Source organism: Ovis canadensis, chromosome 16, assembly GCF_042477335.2.
Source record: "Ovis canadensis isolate MfBH-ARS-UI-01 breed Bighorn chromosome 16, ARS-UI_OviCan_v2, whole genome shotgun sequence".
Classification (NCBI taxonomy): domain Eukaryota; kingdom Metazoa; phylum Chordata; class Mammalia; order Artiodactyla; family Bovidae; genus Ovis; species Ovis canadensis.
This window is the reverse complement of record NC_091260.1, coordinates 84,700,265-84,721,591: the sequence shown is the minus strand read 5'-3', so window position 1 is coordinate 84,721,591 and position 21,327 is coordinate 84,700,265. Positions and strand designations below refer to the sequence as shown.

The following is a 21,327-nucleotide window of genomic DNA, read 5'->3' as shown; positions in this document are numbered from 1 at the left end:
AGCAAGCAACACTGCGAGAATCTCACAAAGACTTGGAGGGATGTTTGGAAAACTCGGGAGCAAAGAAGATTTTTAAAAGAAAAATAAAAATTTGACACATTTGGCTTCAGAAAAATCTGTGGCCCCTACGGTGCAAAAGGGGCTTCCCTGGTGGCCCAGAGGTTAAAGCATCTGCCTGGAATGCAGGAGGCCCAGGTTCGATCCCTGGATTGGGAAGATCCCCCTGGAGAAGGAAATGGCAACCCACGCCAGTACTCTTGCCTGGAGAATCCCATGGAGGGAGGAGCCTGGTGGGCTACAGTCCATGAGGTTGCAAAGAGTAGGACACAACTGAGCAAATTCACTTCACTTCACTTCACATTGCAAAAGACATAATAAAGAAACTTTTTAAAATGACAGATTGGATGAAATGTATTTGAGACACAAGGAACAAAGAAGTAATTAGTATTTTCAATAGTCAAGAGCTCTTAAAATGGATAATATACAAATACCCCAGCATAAAAATGGGGAAAATATTTGAAAACCTAATGCAATGCACACAAGAGATTGTCAGACAGTTACAACAGATGAGACGATGGACATTCCCACTGGTGCTGAGAGGAACGCGCGTAGAGACAGTCACTTGTTTTCCTTGGATTAAACCAGATACACTGTCCCTGTGCTGCAGAAGCTGGGGAAACCGGTGGAGTGTGAGTCACTCTAGCTTTGGAGGAAGTAATCGTGCAGACTTATGAAGATTTAGCACAGGCAGCCCTTTGCCTTTGGACGTCCGACAGAAGTAAAACCAGCTGCCCCTGACACCAGGGCCCCTCGGAGGCTCAGCGGGGAAGAGTCCAGCTACAGCGCGAGAGACGCGGGCTCGGTGCCTGCGTCAGGAAGATCCCCTGGAGAAGGCCGTGGCCGCCCACTCCAGGGTTCTTGCCTGGAGAATTCCATGGACAGAGGAGCCTGGCGGGCTACCGACCACAGGGTAGCAAAGAGTCAGACATGACGGACGCGACTTAGCACACGCGTGCGCCTGACAAAGTTGGCACCAAGTCACTTCTGGTGAACTGTCTGAGCAAGCCACGCGGCCGGAGCCCCACGGCCAAACAAGCCACGCGGCCAAACAAGCCACGCGGCCAAACAAGCCACGCGGCCGGAGCCCCACGGCCTGTCGGGGGGTGGCCGACTAAATCCTGGCCTGCCCGTGGGGTCTGCCGATGAGAGGCGGCCGCGTCTGCCCCCCAGGTCACAGGAGCCGCCCCCCCAGTCACAGGAGCCGCCCCCCGGGTCACAGGAGCCGCCCCGGACCTCCGGTGGGGGGTGTGAACGAGGGCGCGGCAGACGGACGGGGCGGTATCATCTAACCCTAACCCCGTAAGTTTCTCACATGGATGGAGAGCGCCGAGAGCTGCTCGGGCGTCACCCTTGAGGTTCTGCTGGGGGGCCACTGTCTTTACACTGGTTCACGAGCCCGTGTCACGATATAATAACGAAGAAGTGGTGAGGAACTAATCTCAACTGATTCTCACACTAAAGGGGTAGCCAGTCCGGCTTCCTGGCATGGAGCTGGGGGGTCTGGCAAGGCCACAGATGGCTGAGCCAAAGGGGGTTGCTCTCAACACTTGGAATCTGAGGCACTTGCTCTGCTGGGTTTCAGACTGGCTTGGGGCTGGTGACCTTTGCTCCTTCAGATTTCTTCCTTCTTGAATGGGTGTGTCTAGCCTATGATGGTGCCCGCAGTGCATTTTGGAAGCAAATGGCTTGTCTGGTTTCACAGGTTCACAGATGGAGAGGACTTTGGTCCAGGATGAATCCTGCCCACAGTCTCAGCCATCGCAGATCTGTGCGGCTTAGGTGACAGGCTTTGGGACTTAGAGCTGATGGTTGAACTCAGGGAAGTTGCGATGCAATGAATTATTCTGTGTGACAGAAGACGGTGGGCTTTCGGGGGCCAGAGGGCAGACGGTATGGACCAAATTGTGTCTCTTCAAAAAAGATGAGTGGTTGACCCTCGAACAACACGAGTTTGAACTGTGCAGGTTAACATGTGTGTGTGTGTTTCAGTATACCCTTGGCCCTCTGGACTCATGGGTCTCATACCCAAGGCTCACCAAACCTTGGACTGAAATGTCTGTGTTTGGTTGAGCCCTTGGATCCAGAACTCATGGATATGGATGGCTAACTACGGGACTTGAGCATCCGTGAATTTTGTTAAACACAAGGGCTCCTGGAGCCAACCTTCCACGAGAACGAAGGACGGCTGCATTGGAGCCCCGAAGCGTAAGCGTTAACTGATCAACGGACCCAGAATGAGCCATCCTGACTTTTAGGAGCTTAACAAAAGCCAAATGTTATCACGGACCGTACAGAACACATTCAGACTCAACACTGCCCACGTTCTCCAGGTGGCGTAGAAAACAGATGAGCGTTGTCTCACTTTTGTGTGTTCGTTCAGACGTTAGTTGTAAAGCAGGCTGAGAAGAATTATTGTACTTTTTGCAAAGTAAGTAAAACTGAATAATTGTTAGTAATGTTAAGCGAACTCTTTTATCTGACTTACCTCTGTACAGATGAACTCGGGTTGGCAACTGGTTTCTGTGAGAATAAATAAGAATCAGTAACGCTGCACAAGAAGGCAGTGCCGACGCTGAGGCTCTCTCCGGCTGTCATCAGCGGCTCCACCGGATGCTGCTGCCGGGGTGTCTGAGGCCCGGGGAGGGCTCTCACCGCGGGCACCGCTTCTGTCCTCCCCAGCCGTGCTGCGCGGCCAGGGCGGGCTTCTTTTCTCCTTAGTGAGCATGGCTATTTAAAGGGTAAGGACACTGCCAAACGGCTTCCCAAGTGGTGTCACCGAAGCCCTCTCTTTGCTGCCGATGCAGGAGACACCCGTCCGTCTGCAGCTCCGTCGCGTGGCGCGGCCTCCAGCATCAGCCGTTCTGGCTCACGCGTGCGCGAGTGTGTGCACGCGCGGTCGTGTCCAGCTCTCTGCAGCCCTGTGGACTGCGGCCCGCCAGGCTCCTCCTCGCGGGATTTTCCAGGCAAGAATCCTGGACTGGGTTGCCATGCCCTCCTCCAGGGGGTCTTCCCGACCCAGGGATCGAACCTGCATCTCCAGCATCGGCAGGCAGATTCTCTTCCACTGAGTCACCTGGGAAGCCCTGGCTCCCGCGCGGTGGTGTCTTACTGTGGTTTTAATGTGCATTCCCCTAATGTCCAGTGGTGTTGGCCATCTTTTCACGTGCTTATTTGCCACCCATATATGTATATATATGCTGCTAAGCCGCTTCAGTCGTGTCCGACTCTGTGCGACCCCATAGACGGCAGCCCACCAGGATCCCCCGTCCCTGGGATTCTCCAGGCAAGAACACTGGAGTGGGTTGCCATTTCCTTCTCCAATGCGTGAAAGTGAAAAGGGAAAGGGAAGTCACTCAGTCGCGTCCGACTGTTAGCAACCCCATGGACTGCGGCCCACCAGGCTCCTCCGTCCATGGGATTTTCCAAGCAAGAGTACTGGAGTTGGGTGCCGTTACCTTCTTGATTTTGAGTTATTTTTGTATCTGCTGTGAAATAGCACATTAGGTTCATTTTTTTTCCTTGTGGGTATCTATCTGATTGTTCCAGTACCATTTATTGAAAATACATCTCTCCCCATTGAATTGCCTTGGCCTCTTGGTTTGAAACCCAATGACCAGAAGTGTAAATGTTCCATTTCTGGAGTTTCGACTCTGTTTCACCGAGCTGCATGTCTGTCCTTACGCTGGAACCATACAGTAGCTTCATAGTAAATTTTGAAATCAGATTATGGAAGTTTTCCAATTTGTTTCTTCTTTTTCTAAATTATTTTGGTCATTCTTAAGGGTTTTGAATTTCCACATACAGCTTGATATTCCCTTAAAGGAAAAAGCTTGCTGGGAATTCAATGGGGATCATGTAAGTTTATAGATCAGTGTGGGGGAAATTTCCTATCATGACAATACTGAGTACTCCAATCCTTAGATATTATAATCTTTCCATTTATTTGGATTGTGTTTAATTTTTCTCAACAATCGCTTGTAGCTTCACATACACGGATTTTGTATTTGTTGTTTTATTATTTTTTGATGCTGCTGTGAAGGGAATACTTTTCTCAGTGCTGTTTTAAGATTTCTCACTGCTAGTATACAGGAATATAATTCAAGTTTTTAATATTGATTTTGTATCCTGCCACCTTGCTAAGTTATCCTATCATTTCTATTAGCTTTTCTGCAGGTTTATTAGGATCATGATACCTGCAAATAAATGCAGTTTCACCTTCAGATTTATGTGCGTCTAACGTCTATTTCCTGCTTCACTGTGCTGGCTGGAAGCTTTAGTGAAGTGTCAGGTAGAGTTTGGAGTGCACATTTCTGTCTCGGTCCCAGTCTTAAGGGAAAAGCTTCAGTGTGAGCTAAGTATGCGTTTGTGGCAAGTCTCACCGGAGTTCTTTACCAGATGCAGGGGGCTCCAGCCTTAGGTTGTGAGACTGTTCCATCATATCTAGCTGTGCTGCTCACAAATGCTTTTCTGACTGGGTGTGCTCCTGTTTATTGTGCTTTATTTTATTAATATGCTTATTACATTAATACAATTTCAGATGCTAAGCCGACCTTGCGTTTCTGGACTAATCCTCCCATAGTTTCAGTGTACGAACCTGTTATGTGTGTGCATATATGCCTGTGTCTGGTCAATGATATTTGCCTCTATAGTCATGGGTGACATCAGCTTATAAGATTCTTTTTTGGCAACAGGATCTGGCCTTAGTATTATGTAAATCATATATGTACAGAGGATGAGAGGGTTAGATGGCATTGCTGACTTGATGGACATGAGTTTGAGTAAGCTCCGGGAGTTGGTGATGGACAGGGAAGCCTGGCGTGCTGCAGTCCATGGGGCTGCAGAGTCAGACACGACTGAGCGACTGAACTGAACTGATTATGTACTCACCTCGTAGGATGAACTGGGTGGTGTTTCTTCCTCTTCCATTTTCTGAAAGTTTATGCATGATTGATTTGGGTTTTTTCCCTTAAAACATCAGGTAGTATTCGCCAATGGAGCCATTAGGGCCTAGGATTTTCTTTGTGGATAATTTAAAATCACTAGTTCACAGTTTTTACTTGTTATATGTCCATTTGAATTTTCTATTTCTTCTTGAATCGATTAGTAATTTGTATCAATTAAGTAGAATGGTAAATCCCTTTCTTAAGTAATAAAGCATGTTTCAACCTTGGAACACTTATAATTAAGTATAGAAAAGTTTAAGAGACCCAGACCCATGGCGTTACTATTTTTGCGTTAGCAACTCATTGGTGCATTGGCAATTTGGGTTTCACGTTCCTGAACGCCAAAGGGGAAGGTGGCAGCCCCGCTGGCTCCATCCTGGGATGGCCGAGATGATGGAGCATGCTCACACGTCACACCCTCACACCACACACACACACACACACAGGATACACACACACACAATACACACTCACACAGAATACACACACATCACGCACAGACTACATACACACACACAGGATACACACACACACAGAACACACACACACTTCACACTCATAGAACATGCACAGAATTCACACATCATACACACTCACATCCCACAGAAAACACACGCATCCCATCACACTCACACACCACTCACACTCACACACTCACACACTCACACTCACAGTGCTCGCCCACGGTTCAGCTGAGTCCTGTCCCTCACTTCCTCTCCTGTCCCCACCTCATCCCCCTGTGAGTGGCACTCCCCAGGCACGGCATAGGGCTGCAGTTCACACAAGCGGTTCCAAACATGGCTCTGGCCTGGTTCTTGGAGGGCCTGGGGCCCAGCCCTGGCTCTGGCCCGGTGGGCCGGTTCATGCCGGGGGGCTGGGGGCTCACCTTCAGAGACGGCGGGGTGTCCTCTGGCTGTGTGGTGGCGGTGGAACACAGACTCGGGTGCCGGGAGGAGGGCAGGGGCTCCTTGGGCGTCTCTCTGTGAGGACAGGGGTGGGGGGCGGTCAGCGGGGGGGGCCTGGCTGCGGGTGGGCCGGGCACACGGCCCTCCTCACCCGCAGGGCTCCGAGCGGCTCCCTGGGCTTGTCCCCCACCCTGAGCACCCCGACCCCTGCATGTGCCAGTCTGGCGGCAGTGGGGCAGGAGCCGGCAGCAGCACACAAGGGCACAGTGCTGGGCCCACGGCCACAGCACGGCCCCTCCCCACGGAGTCCCCGGGAGATGGACCCTCGGGGGGCGGCGTCATCACACGGACAGGAGAGGGGCTCGGCCCTGCACTGCCAACCTGACGGCAGAGAGTGAGGGCAGCTCGGGCCAGCCAGGGCTCCAGGCCCTCCATCCATGGGGACGCGGCCCCGGGAGTCTTGACCGCTCGCGCACAGCACTGAGCACAGCCTGACGCGCCGGCTGGCGTGCAAGCCGCCGGGACCGTGTCCGCTTTGCCACCCGGTCTGAGTAGCGACAGGGACGGGCGCAGGCCACGCCTGCGAGACTGGACAGTGCACGCCTGCCCGTGTGTGGCCATCCGGACTCACGTTTGATCCTGGCCGGTCAGCCCCAATCATCCAGTCCAGTTACAGTCCCGCGGCAGCAAACAGTCCAAAAGGAACACTCCCAGTAAGTCGGTCGGATCACTGCTGCTAGAGACACACTCCGCAACGTGCTACAGAGTGCTTCCGCTAAGCGCCCGTGAGGCACGGCAGTGCCCAGGACTCGAGCGGCCGCCCGGGTCTCCAGAAGCCCAGCTGCCTGGCCTGCTCCAGCAGCGTCCCCCCAGGCTGTGTCTGCTGCTCGGCATTCATTTCCAAGGCCACGTGTTCAACATCACACTAATCCACGTCTGTGCCCCAACACTGAAGCCAGAGATGCTGAAGGTGACCTACAAGACCTTCTAGAAGTAACACTTATAAAAAGACATCCTTTTCTTCACAAGGGATTGGAATGCAAAGTAGGAAGTCAAGAGATACCTGGACTAACAGGCAAGTTTGGCTTTGGAGAACAGAGTGAAGCAGGCGAAGGCTAACAGAGTTCTGTCAAGAGAACGCACTGGTCATAGCAAACACCCTCTTCCAACAACACAAGAGACAGCTCTACATGTGGACATCGCCAGATGATCAATACCAAAATTAACCCGACTATCTTCTTTGCAGCTGAAGATGGAGAAGCTCTATATAGTCAGCAAAAACATGAGCTAGAGCTGACTGGCTCATATCATCGGCTCCTTATTGTAAAATTCAGACTTAAATTGAAGAAAGTAGGGAAAATCACCAAGCCATTCAAGTATGACCTAAATCAAATCTCTTGTGATTATACAGTGGAGGTGATTAGTAGATTTAAGGGACTGGATCTGACAGAGCGCCTGGAGAACTGTGGGCAGAGGCTCATAACACTGTGCAGGCGGCAGAGACCAAAACCGCCCCCCAAAAGAAATGCAAGAAGGCAGAGGGCTTGTCCGAGGAGACTTTGCAAATAGCTGAGCGAAGAAGAGAAGCAAAAAGCAAGGGGGAAAGGGAACGATATGCCCAACCGAATGCAGAGTTCCAGAAAACAGCAAGGAGAGATAAGAAGGCCTTCTTCTATGAACAACGCAAAGAAATAGAGGAAATCAATAGAATGGGAAAGACTAGAGATCTCTTCAAGAAAGCTGGAGCTATCAAGGGAATGAAAAGGACAGAAATGGTAAGGACCTAACCGAGGCAGAAGAGATTGAGAAGAAGTGGCAAGAACACACAGAGTCCAGCTCAGTTCAGCTGCTCAGTCGTGTCCAACTCTTTGCAACCCCATGAACACACAGAACTATATGAAACATGTCTTCATGACGCGGATAACCACGATGGTGTGGTCACTCACCTAGAGCCAGACAACATGGAGTGTGAAAGGAAGTGGGCCCTGGGAAGTATTACTATGAACAAAGCTAGTGGAGGTGATGGAATTCCAGTTGAACTATTTAAAATCCTAAAAGATGGTCCTGTTAAAGTCAGCACGTCAATACGTCAGGAAATTTGGAAAACTCAGCAGGGGCCACAGGACTCAAAAAGCTCAGTTTTCATTCCAGTCCTAAAGAAGGGCAATGCCAAAGAACATTCAAACTATAGGACAATTGTTCTCATTTCACATGTTAGTAAGGTTATGCTCAAAATCCTTCAAGCTAGGCTTCAGCAGTACATGAACTGAGAACTTCCAGATGTATAAGCTGGATTTAGAAAAGGCAGAGGAACTAGAGATCAAATTGCCAACATTCATTGGATCATAGAGAAAGCAAGGGAATTCCAGAAAAACATCTACTTCTGCTTCATTGACTATGCTAAAGCCTTTGACTGTGTGGATCACGACAAACTGTGGAAAATTCTTCAGGAGACTGGGAATACCAGACCACCTTGCCTGTCTCCTGAGAAACCTGTATGAGAGTCAAGAAGCAACAGTTAAAACTGGACATGGAACAGCTGAGTGGTTCCAAATCAGGAAAGGACTACATCAAAGGATACATCCTCACTCTGTTTAACTTAGATATGCAGACGATACCACTCTAACGGCAGAAAGAGGAGGAATTAAGAACCTCTTGCTGAGGGTGAAAGAGGCCGGTGGAAAGAGGGCTCAGTTCAGACATCTGAGACCACGGCATCAGGTCCCATCACCTCATGGCAAATAGAAGGAGGGGGGAGCAGAAAGGTGGCAGACTTGACCTCCTTGGGCTCCAAAGCCACCGCGGACAGTGACTGCAGCTGTGAAATTAACGGGCGCCTGCTCCTCGGAAGGAAAGCTACGACAAACCTAGACAGCACATTGAAAAGCAGAGGCATCACTTTGCTGACAAAGGTCTGTGTAGTCAAAGCTCTGGTTTTTCCAGTAGTCATGTACGGTTGTGAGAGCTGGATAGACGGCTGAGTGCCGAAAAAATGATGCTTTTGAATTGTAGTGTTGGAGAAGACTCTTGAGAGTCCCTTGGGCTGCGAGGAGATCAAACCAGCCCATCCTTACGGAAATCATCTCTGAATATTCATTGGAAGGATAAATGCTGAAGCAAAATATTCAATATTTTGGCCATGTGATGCAAAAGAAGAGGGCGGCAGAGGATGAGATGGTTGGATAGCACCACTGACTCAATGGACATGAATTTGATCAGACTCCAGGAGATAGTGAAGGACAGGGAAGGCTGGGGTGCTGCAGTCCATGGGGTCACAAAGAGTCGGACACGACTGAGCAACTGAACAAGAACTAGTCAGTTGCTAGGCTGACTGCAGACCAGCCCAGGAAGATTTCCGCAGCAAAAGGGACGCAAGTTCTCTTGCTCACTGGGTCTGGAGGGCTGGAAACTTGCACACTTCCCACACAATTAACCTTTCAGTAAAGGAACACAGGATTAGATTGAAAATGAAAAATGGGATTCTAAAAATGAGGAATACAATATGTTCCAAAGATGCAATAACTTATATTCATAAAAATCCATATATTCACAATATATGAAGTTTTCAAGTCTTCTAAAGAGTTATACAATATAATTATAACTTTATAAGACATGATGTATGTTAATACACACAAAAAATTTTTAAAGGAAGACCCGAAAGATACTAATTGAAATGCCAGCAGTGGCGACTGGGGGGTGGGGAAAGAAGGGATGTTCGTTTTCACACTGGGAAGTTTCGCAGTTTCCAAATTTCCTGTAATGAATATACATTGATTAGGCAATTTGAAAAAAAGAGGCTTTTGTCTTGCTTACTTTTAGAGCTAAGTTTCCAGACTGATTCTGGTCAGTTTCTTACCAAGGGATAAAGAAAGGGCTATACAGCCGTGTGATTCGTGAAGGTGGAATTCAAACTGACTAAGGTTTTCACAGTGTTGGTGCCAGCAGGTTTCTAACGCGTTCGAAAGGGACTGACTTTTCACACTAAACTATACTCCTTGATCATTAAACTAAGCAGAAATCTGTATCGACTGTCAGCTTTGGGGGAACAGACCCATGGTGCACGCCTCCCTTTTCCAGGCCTCTCTGCCAGCTGGGCTGGAGGGTGGGGAGACGTGGAGCCCCCAGAGGCCCGATCTTCTCCGCCAGGAACGCTAGCACCTGCCCTGCAAGTTTCCAGGAAGAAGGAGCCCGCTAGGGGTGGGTGCGCCCGGCACTTCCAGGCCCTCGATGCCCCCGCCACCCCCGGGAGACTGGCTTCCTGGTTCTTCTCAATGCAGATGCTGAGCGGGGAGGTGGGAAGGCAGGCTTTGTCCCTCTCATGTAAAGTGCATACCTAACCTAACTCTAGTTCAAATCCCAGGTTTCTTGGAACTGCACAAAATGATCTGTAAGCTTATAGGGAAAAATAAATGTGAAAGAATTGTCAAATGTAAAAAAAAAAGCAGAAATAAAAATATGAGAGGAGGATTTAACTACTAGGTGTTAAAAGGTAGCTAAATGATGTCGTTTTTTGAGATTGAAATGAAAACTGACTTTTCCAGTCCTGTGGCCACTGGTGAGTTTCCCAAATTTGCTGACATATTGAGTGCAGCACTTTGACAGCATCACCCTTTAGGATTTTAAATAGCTGAGCTGGAATTCCATCACCGCCGCTGGCTCTGTTCACACTGACGGCTCCTAAGGCCCAGCTGATTCCGCACCCCGCGACGCCCGGCTCTCGGTGCGTGCCCACACCCTCGTGGTCACCTGGGTCACGAGGGCCCATTTGTGTGCAGCTGTTCTGAGTGTTCTTGCCGCCTCTCCATCTCTTCTGCCTCCGTCAGGGCTTTACTGTCTCTGCCCTTTATCACGCCCATTCTTGCATGAAATAGTCCCTTGGCATTTCCAATTTTCTTGATGGGATCTCTAGTATTCTCCACTCTATTGTTTTCCTCTATTTTTTTGCATTGCTCATTGAAGAAGGCCTCCTAACCTCTCCTCACTATTCTCTGGAACTCTGCATTCAGTTGGGCATATCCTTCTCTTCTTTGCTCAGCTATTTGCAAAGCCTCCTCAGACAACCACTTCACCTTCTGGCATTTCTGTTTCTTTGGGATGCTTTTGGTCGCTTCCCCCTGTACAGTGTTATCAACCTCTGCCCATAGTTCTTCAGGCAGGCTGCTGACAAAACTGTTGGCCTTTCCCTGCTTCACTTCGTACTCTAAGGCCAAACTTGCCTGTTATTCCAGGTATCTCTCAACTGTTTGCTTTTGTATTCCAGTCCCTTGTGATGAAAAGGACTTTTTTTTTTTTTTTGGAGTTTGTTCTAGAAGGTCTTATAGGTCTTCATAAAGTGAAGTCGCTCAGTCATGTCTGACTCTCTGCGACCCCATGGACTGTAGCCTACCAGGCTTCTCAGTCCATGGGATTTTCCAGGCAAGAATACTGGAGTGGGTTGCCATTTCCTTCTCCAGGGGATCTTCCCTGACACAGGGATCGAACCCGGGTCTCCCGCATTCCAGGCAGACGCTTTACCTTCTGAGCCACCAGGGAAGCCCTAGGTCTTCACAGAACTGTTCAACTCCATCTTCTCCAGAATTAGTGGCTGGGGCATAGACTTGGATTACTGTGACGTTGAAAGGTTTACCTTGGAGACAAGCTGAGATCTTTCTATCGTTTTTGAGATGGCACCCAAGTACTGCATTTCAGACTCTTTGATTGGCTATAAGGGCTATTCCATTTATTCTAGGGGATTCTTGCCTGTGGTAGTAGATATCATGGTCATCTGAGTTAAATTTTCCCGTTCCTATCCATTTTAGCTCACCCATTCCTAAAATGTCACTGATCAACCTTGCCATCTCCTGCTTGACCACGTCCAGTTTACCTTGATTCATGGACATAACATTCCAGGTTCTTATGCGATATTGCTCTTTACAGCCATCGGACTGTGCTTTCACCGCCAGACACACTCACAGCGGAGCGTCGTCTCCGCCTTGGCCCAGCCGCTCTGTTCTTTGTGGAGCTAGTAGTAATTGTCCTCCACGCTTCCCCAGGGGCACACTGGACACCTTCCGACCTGGGAGACTTGTCTTCTGATGTCCTACACTTTCGCCTCTTCATACTGCTTGTTCATGGGGTTCTCCTGGCAAGAATACTGGGGTGGGTTGCTGTTTCCTTCTCCAGTGGACCATGAAGGTATCAAAGAGGCAGAGGAGGCAGGGATCAAGTTGCCAACATCTGTTGGATCATAGAAAAAGCAAGAGAATTCCTGAAAAAAACATCGACCTCTGCTTCACTGACTACTCTAAAGTCTTTGAATGTGCGGATCACAACAAACCATGGAAAATTCTTCAAGTGATGGGAGATGGGAATACCAGAACACCTGACCCGCCTCCTGAAAAACCCTTATGCAGGTCAGGAAGCAACAGTTAGAGCTGGACATGGAAGAACAGACTGGTTCCAAATTGGGAAAGGAGTGCGTCAAGGCTGCATATTGTCACCGCTTATTTAACTTATATGCAGAGCACCTGATGCAAAATGCCGGGCTAGATGAATTTCAAGCTAGACTCAAGATTGCCGGGAGAAATATCAACAACCTCAGGAATGCATATGAAACCACTCTAATGGCAGAAAGTGAAGAATTGAAGAGAGTCTTGATGAGGGTAAAAGAAGAGAGTGAAAAGTTGGCTTGAAACTCAATATGAAAAAAACTAAGATCATAGCCTCTGGTCCCATCACTTCATGGGAAATAGAAGGGGACAAAGTAGCAGCAGTGTCAGACTTTATTTTCTTGGGCTCCAAACTCACTGCAGACGATGACTGTAGCCATGAAATTAAAAGGCACTTGCTCTTTGGAAGGAAATCAATGACAAAACTAGTCCATGTATTAAAAAGGAGAGACATCATTTTGTCGACAAAGGTCCATCTAATCAAAGGTCTGGCTTTTCCAATAGTCATGTATGGATGTGAGAGTTGGACCATAAAGAAGGCTGAGTGCTGAAGAACTGATGCTTTTGAACTGTGGTGTTGGAGAAGACTCTTGAGAGTCCCTTGGACAGCAAGGAGATCTAACCAGTCAGTCCTAAAGGAAATCACCCCTGAATATTCACTGGAAGGACTGATGCTGAAGCTGAAGCTCCAGTCCTTTGGCCATCTGATGAGAAGAAATGACTCGCTAGAAAAGACCCTGATGCTGACAAATACTGAAGGCAAAAGGAGAAGGGTGCAACAGAGGATGAGACGGTTAGATAGCATCACCGACTCGGTACACGTGAGTTTGAGCAAACTCCGGGAGACAGTGGAGGACAGAGCAGCCTGGCGCGCTGCAGTCCATGGGGCTGCAGAGGCCGAGTCGGACTCGACTGAGTGAGGGAGCAGCGCCAAGCGCGGGCCAGCCCTCGAAACAGCGTGGAGTCCTGCAGCGCACGCCGCAGACGGGCGGAGCAGCGTCCGGAGGCAGACGGGTCAGCTTCCAGGGAAACTTGGGGTGTCAGGGAGGCGCCTTTGGATTTGATGAGGAAGAGAGGACCATTTAGTTAACGAGACGACCACCACCAGGTAGGCTGTAATAAGACGGCCTTGGCTCCTACTTCACTAAATAAAAGAATTAATTGAAGATGGTTTGAAAACCAAAATATGAAGCAAATAAAAATTCCAAAAGTGTTGGCAAGGAGTATGGAGGGTATTCTGTGAAAAAAGAACGGTTATTTAAAGCAAGGCAGCAGAGGAGAATATAGCTACTTCAGACGCACAAAAGAGCTCTAGGGAAATGGCGACTTACCCCTGCTCGGAGGGTCCCAGGGGGCTGTCCAGAGGCTGCGGGGGGAGAGCACACGGTGACGACTCTGGGCGCTGTGCCTGCCAGCACAGCACCCGCACGCCTGCAGCTGACGTGAAGGGGAGGCGCCTCGGGGTCTCACGGGGCCCCCCTTCCCCATGCCCTTGCTCGTGTGTGTGTCTCCACTTCTCAATGGTAAGAGACAAGAAGGAGAAGGCTGGGTCACGAGACATGTGTTTATTTTAGAAGAAAATGCCAACTCTTTGCAAAGGGTTGTAGCTTCACAGCCTGCCGGCCACATGTGAGCCTGCTGTGTCTGGCCGTGCCAGGCCCGGGGGTTGGGCTTTTCGATTACGGCCACTCTGGGGGGCAAGCAGCGGTGTCTAATCGTGTTTCCTTAACGTGGGATGATGCTGATGTTGGCCGTCAGGGTTTGTCTACCACCCGTGGCACCCCCCTTTGGTGAAGTGTGTTCAGATATTTTGCCCATTTAAAAAACCTAGTCAGTGTTCTTGTGATTGAGTTTTGAAAGTTCTATACATATTCTGGGTACATGTATATGATTTGCAAATAATTATTTCTCTCTGCGGCTTATATTTTCATTTTCTGAATGGTGACCTTTAAAGACTAAGACTTAACTCTGTTAAGGAGCTGCAGAAATGGGTGGGTCTGAAAGGAGTCAGCCCCGCTGGCTTGATCTTTTGGAGAGTGAATTCAGAAACGATATAACACACACACACTCAGGACTCGCCAAAGACCCACATACACAGAACCCCACACGTGCACTGTCACACACACACACACACACACACCAAACACACTCACACATATGTGCACCCACACTCACCGAAGACCCACATACACAGAACCCCACAGGCACACTGCGTCACACACACACACCAAACACAGAAGACCCACATACACAGAACCCCACACACACACTGCATCACACACACACACACCAAACACACTCACACATATGTGCACCCACACTCACCGAAGACCTACATACACAGAACCCCACAGGCACACTGCGTCACACACACACACCAAACACACAAGACCCACATACACAGAACCCCACACGTGCACTGCGTCACACACACACACACACACACCAAACACACTCACACATATGTGCACCCACACTCACCACACCAACACGGAGGTCCCAGCCTCCCGCTGGCCTGGGGCCGCCCCCAGTGCTAGACGGATAGATGGGGGCAGGGGCGCCCGTACCTCTGACAAATCTTCCATCTGTAAATTCACACTCCTCTTGCCTGTCTGGTGTTCTGAGTTTTGCTGCTGGCGGCCCTGTGTCATGTAATCAAACGTGCTCAACCTTTTGGCCACTAGAAAGGAGAATGCAGGCAAGAGACAGAGTCACCGCCCCCCGTCCACCGCCCGCAGTGCTGGGAGCTGGCTCCCAACCTGGAGCCTGGGGAGCGGCCGGGAGGCCACCCTGAGCCCGGCTGACCTTCTGGCCGAAGCCGGCAGGTACCTGCACCCATGGAGCCCACCAGCCCTGGCCCCAGGGGGCTTCACAGGCCCGTAAAGTGAGTGTGGATGCAGCAAGCGCGGAGCCCAGCTCTGTCTTAATTAAGGGGAGACAGCAGCCAGTACATGGCAGACAGACTCAGGTAATTAGAGTCTCCAACGTGCTCAGTCAACAGAAGACCACCACTAATGAAAGCAAGCACGACCCACTCACGCGTCTCCGCCCTGGTGGTGTGGGGTGGGGCTAACTTTTCCATTTCTCTTTCTCTGAAAACTGACAAACATGGGAACAGATGGTTTATAATTATTTCTGGAAAGAGAAAAGGCCACCCACAGAAGCCTATTTGCAGCTTGAGGAGCAGACGGAAGGCCGCCGCCCCCACGGCCCCTGGCGGGGGGTCTGCTCCCCGAGGGGGGCCTGGGCTCACCCCTCCCCGGGGGCCCCTACAATGGCTGTGTCTTCTTGGACCTTGAATTCTTTCTCCATTAACTGCACACACTCCCTCAGAGGCCCTTGCAGTCTGAGGATGCGAACTGGGCCTTGCTGACATTCTAGTGAAGACATCCCGTCTTCTGCCCAGGTCTGCACAAAGGCCCCCAGACGAGGGCTGCCGGCAGGCTCTGCGTGTCTCCCAGAACCTGCCTGGTGTGACTCGGGCATGGACGGCGGCGAGCACACAGAGGAGGAGATGCAGGAAGGGCCTCCGCGCGGCTTCCCGGGGCCTTCTGGCGCCTCCGCCTGAGGCCGTCTCCCGCCTGGCTCGCTGAGGACTCGCCACAGTGGGGCCAGGCTCCTCGCGGCCACGTCTGTGTGCTGGCCTGGTGGCTCTGCCTCGGGCCCCGTGTCTGCAGGAGCCCGTCCTCCACCCCTCTGGCCCCCAACCACACGGGAGCTGGAGACGGCGTCGGTGGGTCCAGTGTTCTTCATCATCAGGGATTCTGGCGGGAGCTTCTCTAAATGCCCTGTTCCTCCCCTCATCTCTCTCAACACTGGCACCGCCCGCTTTCTAGCCCTCTGTTTCTGCAGGTCTCAGGGCAGAACTCAGCCCTCGGCCCTCTCGGCGTGAGCACATACCCCTCCTTTCTACCCTGAACTCACTGCTGGAGGGGGCGGCCTGCCGGGGACCCGTGTGAGCACAGGGGTGAAGGCCAGCCAACCTGGGCAGCACGTGCTCAGGTGGAGGGGAGCCTGGGAGCGCGTGCCCAGGTGGAGGGCACCCGGGGAGCACGTGCTCAGGTGGAGGGCACCCGGGGAGCATGTGCTCAGGTGGAGGGGAGCCTGGGAGCATGTGCCCAGGTGGATGGGAGCCGGGGAGCACCTGCTCAGGTGGATGGGAGCCTGGAGCACGTGCTCAGGTGGAGGGCACCTGGGGAGCACGTGCTCAGGTGGAGGGGAGCCTGGAGCACGTGCCCAGGTGGAGGGCACCCGGGGAGCACATGCTCAGGTGGAGGGCACCCGGGGAGCACGTGCTCAGGTGGAGGGCACCCGGGGAGCACGTGCTCAGGTGGAGGGGAGCCTGGGAGCATGTGCCCAGGTGGAGGGCACCCGGGGAGCATGTACTCAGGTGGAGGGCACCCAGGGAGCACGTGCTCAGGTGGAGGGCACCCGGGGAGCACCTGCTCAGGTGGAGAGGAGCCTGGAGCACGTGCCCAGGTGGAGGGCACCCGGGGAGCACGTGCCCAGGTGGATGGGAGCCGGGGAGCACGTGCTCAGGTGGAGGGCACCCAGGGAGCACGTGCCCAGGTGGAGGGGAGCCTGGAGCACCTGCTCAGGTGGAGGGCACCCGGGGAGCACGTGCTCAGGTGGAGGGCACCCGTGGAGCACCTGCTCAGGTGGAGGGCACCCGTGGAGCACCTGCTCAGGTGGAGGGGAGCCTGGAGCACGTGCCCAGGTGGAGGTGGGGGGCACCCTGGGGCGCGTACTCAGGTAGAGGTGGAAGAAGAGCAGGTGGCCGAGCAGCAGCAGGCTGATGAGGGCCAGCAGCAGCACCAGGAGCCCGAGCGCCAGGAGGACGCAGGTGCTGGTCCTCACGGGGGAGCCCGGGAGGAACAGCAGCCACGTGTCCTTGCTGGAGATGCCTGTGGAGGCAGCACCTCGTCAGGTGCGTCCTGGGCTCAGCGCCGGGCAGTGGGGGAGGGGACACCAGCCCGAGAGAGCCCCTCCCTGCCTCCCAGGTGAGCCCCTCCCTGCCCAGGTGAGCCCCTCCCTGCCCAGGTGAGGCCCTCCCTGTCCAGGTGAGTCCCTGCCTCCCAGGTGAGCCCCTCCCTGCCAAGGTGAGCCCCTCCCTGTCCAGGTGAGGCCCTCCCTGCCCAGGTGAGACCCTCCCTGCCAAGGTGAGCCCCTCCCTGTCCAGGTGAGCCCCTCCCTGCCCAGGTGGGCCCTTCCCTGCCCAAGTGAGCCCCTCCCTTCCCAGATGACCCCCTCCCTGCCCAGGTGAGCCCCTCCCTGCCCAGGTGGGTCCTTCCCTGCCCAAGTGAGCCCCTCCCTTCCCAGATGACCCCCTCCCTGCCCAGGTGAGCCCCTCCCTGCCCAGGTGGGTCCTTCCCTGCCCAAGTGAGCCCCTCCCTTCCCAGATGACCCCCTCCCTGCCCAGGTGAGCTCCTCCCTGCCCAGGTGAGCCCCTCCCTGTCCAGGTGAGCCCCTCCCTGCCTATGTGAGCCCCTCCCTGCCCAGGTGAGCCTCTCCCTTCCCAGGTGAGCTCCTCTCTGTCCAGGTGAGCCCCTCCCTGTCCAGGTGAGCCCCTCCCTGTCCAGGTGAGCCCCTCCCTGCCTATGTGAGCCCCTCCCTGCCCAGGTGAGCCTCTCCCTTCCCAGGTGAGCCCCTCCCTTCCCAGGTGAGACCCTCTCTGTCCAGGTGAGCACCTCCCTGCCCAGGTGAGCCCCTCCCTTGGCAGGTGAGCCCCTCCTTGTCCAAGTGAGCCCCTCCCTTCCCAGGTGAGCCCCTCCCTGTCCAGGTGAGCCCCTCCCTTCCCAGGTGAGCCCCTCCCTGCCCAGGTGAGCCCCTCCCTGCCCAGGCGAGCCCCTCCCTGTCCAGATGACCCCCTCCCTGCCCAGGCGAGCTCCTCCCTGCCGAGGTGGGCCCCTTCCTGCCCAGGTGGGCCCCTCCCTGCCCAGGTGGGCCCCTCTCTGTCCAAGTGAGCCCCTCCCTTCCCAGGTGAGCCCCTCCCTGTCCAGGTGAGCCCCTCCCTTCCCAGGTGAGCCCCTCCCTTCCCAGGTGAGCCCCTCCCTGCCCAGGTGAGCCCCTCCCTGCCCAGGTGAGCTCCTCCCTGCACAGGTGGGCCCCTCCCTGCCCAGGCGAGCTCCTCCCTGCCTAGGTGGTCTCCTCCCTGCCGAGGTGGGCCCCTCCTCATTGCTCTGCCTGAGTTAAGTACCCTTGCAGCCCCTCCTCTCTACAGTGGGCATTATGGTTCCCCTTGTGGGTCTGGAAGGTAAGGCTGGGAGAGGGCAACTAAATGCCCACGTCACAGAGCCTGACCCTGGTGCCCACTGTGCTGGGCCCTCTCCACTGTCCCTAGAGCTGAAAGGCCACAGCTACCACCTTGGGGCATTTCCAGGACACAGTCTTGTGTGACAAGGGGGCCTGACACCACAACCACACAGGTTCCAAAACCAAGTGAGGAGAAGCAGGGAGGGGTCGTGTGCGGGCCACTGAAGGCCGAGTTTCAGCTGAACTGTCTTCACCGCACAGCTAGGTCTGGACAGGTGCTTGGGCAGGCACGGCGGCCGGCCTGGGGGCAGGGGGTGCGTACTCTGGTAGCGTGAGTCGGTGCGCAGGGCGGCGGGGTTGAAGAGGTACTGGAAGAAGAGGCCCAGAAGGATAGCGATGACGCAGAGCAGACCGGCCGAAGCGGAGGCCACCGAGCCGAAGAAGCACCTGCGGGCGGAGCTGGTGAGCGCCCGGGGGGGGGGGGGGGGGCGCCGGCCCAGCAGGGGTGCCGCCAGCTCTGGAGTGTCCCCGCCGGGCCCCCGGGACCCCCGCCGAGCCCCCGGGACCCCGCTGAGCCCCGGACCCTTGTCAAGAGCCTGTGACCAGAATGAGAACAGTAAGCCCCAGGCAGCAGCCCTCAGAGGGGCTTCACTGAAGTGTCTCCCTCAGTCTTCCTGCTGTTACGCCGTTAGCATTTCCAGCGTTAAACAGGGTCTTAGTTCACCCGAGACTTAGTTGGTTCCCCGCTTTTCCTGAAGGTCCCTTACACCTGCCGCCAGGCCTCCAGCCCCCTGTCCCCGATGGCCCCGTCCTGCCAATGCTGTCTGTGGACATGGGGACTCCCGGGCTCACCTGCCCTGCCCGGAGCCCCTCTGAGCCTGCTCTGTGTCAGGAGCTGCAGCGCCCGTGAGCTCAGCCCCCTCGGCCCTCCTCCAGGCGTGCAGGCAGGGAGCAGGCACCCTGAGGGGTTGTGCCCCAGAGGAGGGGCCCTGAGCAGGCTGCGGAGGCGGGCCCTGCCCTGGTCGTGCCCCTCACCAGGGCGCCGGGGGGGGGGCCTCACCAGTAGTTCCTGCTCCCCACGCAGTTGTTCAGCCACTTGCAGTGATGGTCGAAGCCCGAGACGCACTTGTTGCAGGCGCTGCAGTGCTTGGCTTTGGCGCTCCTGGGAGGAAGGGTGAACGGGCACCCTGTCAGTAGGCTGTGCGGTGGGGGGCCGGACAGAGCCTGTCTGCTCAGAGGGCCCACCCGACACAGTGGGCGCCTTCCCTGGGCCTGCTTCAGGTCGCTCCTGCCCGCCCACGGACGTCCCCGGGGCCCTGAGCAGCCCAGGCCGTGATCGGGCCGGGGTCAGCGGCTCGTCTGAGACCTCAGGCAGGCACTTGGCCCAGGAGAGGGTGGGGGGCTGTGCCCAGGACCCCGCCTCTCTGAAGGGGGCTGTGCTAGGCACTTGCAGGGGAACAGGGGCGCCTGAGTCCAGCCCGCTCGCAACCCCCTCCTCAACCCTGGACACACTGCGGCGCCCCTGCCATGACTGCTAACCCCGGACACGCACACGGTGACCTCGCAGAGATGACAGTACTGGTTCTGGATGACATGCAGGTGTTTGGACCGGTCGAAGGTCGGCATAGGCTGGGAGTAGTTCTTCAAGCGGACGCTGGCTTCGGCCGGGTCGATGGAAATGGCAATCAGGTGGACTAAGAAGTGGAAGAAGAATATCCCGCCGGCCACCTGCAAGGGTGTCAAGGAGCAACTCGGCCCAGGCAGCACGCGCGGGGCCCGCCCAGGAGGTGCCTGGTCGGGCCCTCAGCCGCCGGGGGGGGGGCCCGTGCATGGCTGGCGGCAGGGAGCAGGCCCGCCCCTCTGACAGCTGCGTGCCCAGCAGGACCCTCGAGCCCTCCCATCCTCCAGGGCAAGAGCAGAGTGGCCCATGGCCCTGAGATCCCCCGAGCCTCAGGGAGGCGCAGATCAGGCCTATGCGTGCCCATGGGGGTCCTTGGGGCAGGGCGGCCATGCTGAGCTTGAGTCCTCAGAAAACGAGGAGGGTGGGAGGGTTCAAACACCTGCCAGTGAGCCTCTGTGGCCGGTGGGCCCTCCACTGTCTGTGTCTGCCTGCCTGCCTCTGTCTCTCTGTCTCTCTGTGTCTCTGTCTCCCTGTCTGTGTCTCTCTGTGTCTCTCTGTCCCTCTCTCTCCCTGCCAGCCCTCTTGGCGTCCACCCTCTCTCTATTTGTCTCTCTCTGTCTGTCTCTCTCTGTGTCTCTGTCTCCCTGTGTCTGTCTCTGTCGGCCCCTGTGTCTGTCTGTCTCTGTCTCTCTCTGTCTCTGTCTGTCCCTGTATCTCTGTCTGTTTCTCTGTCCCTGTGTCTCTATCTCCCTGTCTGTCTGCCTGTGTCTCTGTGTCTCTCTGTCCCTCTCTCTCCCCCAGCCCTCTTGGCTTCCACTCCCTCTCTGTCTCTGTCTGTCTCTCTCTGTGTCTGTCTGTCCCTGAATCTCTGTGTCTCTGTCCCTGTGTCTCTGTCTGTGTCTCTCTCTCTGTCTCTCTGTGTCTGTCTGTCCCTGTATCTCTGTGTCTCTTGTCTCTCTCTGTCTCTGTCTGTCTGTCTGTGTGTCTCTCTCTCTCTGTCTCTCTGTGTCTGTCTGTCCCTGTATCTCTGTGTCTCTCGTCTCTCTCTGTCTCTGTCTGCCTGTCTGTCTGTGTCTCTCTCTGTCTCTGTCTGTCTGTCTGCCCCCGAGCCCTCTCAG

At 54.3% G+C, this 21,327-nt stretch overlaps 1 protein-coding gene and 1 non-coding gene across 4 annotated transcripts in view; one reads left to right on the top strand and one right to left on the bottom strand.

The window, feature by feature from the left end:
• LOC138421734 (probable palmitoyltransferase ZDHHC11B) overlaps positions 1 to 21,327 on the bottom strand; it is a 37,140-nt gene extending 15,813 nt beyond the window's left edge. The window contains exons 1-9 of one of the 3 annotated variants that reach the window (XM_069556095.2): positions 20,141 to 21,327; positions 19,649 to 19,750; positions 18,911 to 19,035; positions 17,085 to 17,240; positions 14,904 to 15,016; positions 13,668 to 13,702; positions 5,890 to 5,983; positions 4,948 to 4,989; positions 2,546 to 2,580 (exon numbers count right to left, since the gene is read on the bottom strand). In XM_069556095.2, coding sequence (XP_069412196.2) covers positions 2,546 to 2,580; positions 4,948 to 4,989; positions 5,890 to 5,983; positions 13,668 to 13,702; positions 14,904 to 15,016; positions 17,085 to 17,240; positions 18,911 to 19,035; positions 19,649 to 19,750; positions 20,141 to 20,214 — 776 coding nt within the window. In that variant the 5' untranslated portion in view covers positions 20,215 to 21,327. The remainder of the gene's footprint in view (positions 1 to 2,545; positions 2,581 to 4,947; positions 4,990 to 5,889; positions 5,984 to 13,667; positions 13,703 to 14,903; positions 15,017 to 17,084; positions 17,241 to 18,910; positions 19,036 to 19,648; positions 19,751 to 20,140) is intronic. The other 2 variants (XM_070289338.1, XM_070289337.1) reach the window with 2 other exon arrangements.
• TRNAS-GGA (transfer RNA serine (anticodon GGA)) lies at positions 145 to 216 on the top strand. Its single transcript has one exon. It is a non-coding gene; the product is annotated as a tRNA-Ser (tRNA).